This window comes from Letharia lupina, assembly GCF_014066315.1.
Source record: "Letharia lupina isolate WasteWater1 chromosome Unknown contig_8, whole genome shotgun sequence".
Taxonomy (NCBI): domain Eukaryota; kingdom Fungi; phylum Ascomycota; class Lecanoromycetes; order Lecanorales; family Parmeliaceae; genus Letharia; species Letharia lupina.
In genome coordinates, this window is record NW_023502977.1 from 1,902,011 (window position 1) to 1,903,893 (window position 1,883).

Sequence of the window (1,883 nt, forward strand, 5' to 3'; positions counted from 1 at the left end):
ATGAAGTCCTTCTCCATTCTTCCCCTCATAGCCATCACTATATCCCCAGCTCTCTCCCATCCTCGAGCCGGCGCAATCGACGACACTCGCAACTCGGCGCCTCTGGATTCCCGCTCCAACCTAGTTCCATATGCCTGCAGCAGAGCGAACATGCTCATCTCCGAACAGCTAGCCGAGATCTCGCAGCTGCAATCTAGAAATCTCCCCACTCCTCCTGACTTGGCCGGGTACTTCTTCGCCATCATCCACGGACGCAGAATTCTCGGATGCCCCTCCGATGGCCTTCTCAGTCCAGACAATAGTTCTACTTCAGCAGCACAGCATCCGAAACGCAACAGCGAGCCGAAGGACCCCAACGGACACAGCCCAGGCTGGGGAGACCCCTGTGAGACAGTGAATATACTAAAAGAACAGGTCATGAATCAGATGACCGTGCTGAGAGACAACAAAATACCTGTCCCGCCATATCTCGCAGGCTGGTCGTTAGCGACGAGTGATGCGAGCACCGAATTGAAATGCGGGTTCCTTGGCGCGGGCATGGAAGACGACGGTAATTCCACGGGCACGTCTTCGCAAAATGCATCGTCGACATAGATCAGTCATGCGCAGCAGGTTGAGGGCACAGGCAGCCATGTTCATCTTTGTGGGTGGGGAGCGTCAGAAGTGGTCGTAATAGGATAATCTAGAAACGCAGAGCTATCTAAATGTGGAGAAGGTGGTGAAGAGGACTATCATAGACGTATCACAGAAAAGTCTTCAAGGTGCTCAGTCTCTTCAGACATTTACAAATTTGAATTGTGACGCAACATAGGCTGCGAGCTATGTATTCGTTCTGTCCAGGAGATCGTGACTCGTCTGCTCGACAAAACGCTGGGTGTTTACCAAAATGTAGCCAGTGCGTGCGCCAAACTAATCCATCCGCGCTACTGCACAGGGGTTGTACAAAAGCAACGATTCAATCAAAGGTGATCCTATCAACGGTGGAAGCTTATGAGACCCGAAGTTATTATCGACAAGCAAGCATGAGGATACATACAATGGTGGTCACGATCCAGCGAGCTGGAACTCCCGGTAGACTGCGCTGCATGTTATGGGACATTGACAAAGGAGAGCTCGCAAACAGGCCATCTCTGCATCGTAGGTGCTGGTTCTCGATCTGGTGTGAAAGTTGGACAAGTCGACTGTGGCAACAGCTCGAACTCTGTGGCATCAGCAGGTATCTCGGTCCTGGGCGACGGCCCATTCAAAATTAGACTTGGAATAAAATCTTTGCTGAACGTTCCACGCTCGATCGCGATAGTATTGCCAGCTCTTGTTTTCCGTCAGGAAGTCGCTATGGGGTCAATCGCAGTTGCCCAAACAACTTTACCTTTGATCGTGTAGTTTTCCTTTCATCTCAGTCTCAGAAACTTCGTTTGATCTGACAAACAATGAAGCCATCCTGCAATCTCCAAAGATAAGATTGATGTAGTTCCTTCAACGTGGAGCGAAGGGAGCGAGGCACGAGGATAAATTGATGTTTTCTCGCTTAAGTTACCTAAATCCATGATGGAAAACGCGCTAAAGAACCAAATCCTCACCAAGATTTCAGCCCTACAAAGTGACAAATTGACCGCTCGCTTTCTGAGCTTCGTTAATAATGATTTTCGCTAGGCAGAAATGCCGTGAGTTTGTCTTGTTCCATCACCCATTTGCTTTTTTAGCGCAATCACTCCTGCCCAGCCGCCAGTACTTAAATCCCTCCCATCCCCACCCTCTTTCCTTTCTGATCTTACAACGCCTCTCTCCACCCAACGATAGACACCATTTTCATCAACGACTACAACTTTACATCAAACAATCATCAATAACGTCATACTCACTACAACAGCTAAGCTATCATC

At 49.1% G+C, this 1,883-nt stretch overlaps 1 protein-coding gene across 1 annotated transcript; it reads left to right on the plus strand.

Annotated features, from left to right (window-relative positions):
* On the plus strand, nt 1-594 carry HO133_010385 (uncharacterized protein; the record flags this gene model as incomplete). The annotated part of the gene is made up of 1 exon (XM_037301238.1): nt 1-594. One exon carries the CDS (start codon nt 1-3, stop codon nt 592-594), a length of 594 nt encoding a protein of 197 aa, XP_037154055.1.
* Between the last annotated feature and the right edge of the window lie 1,289 nt (nt 595-1,883).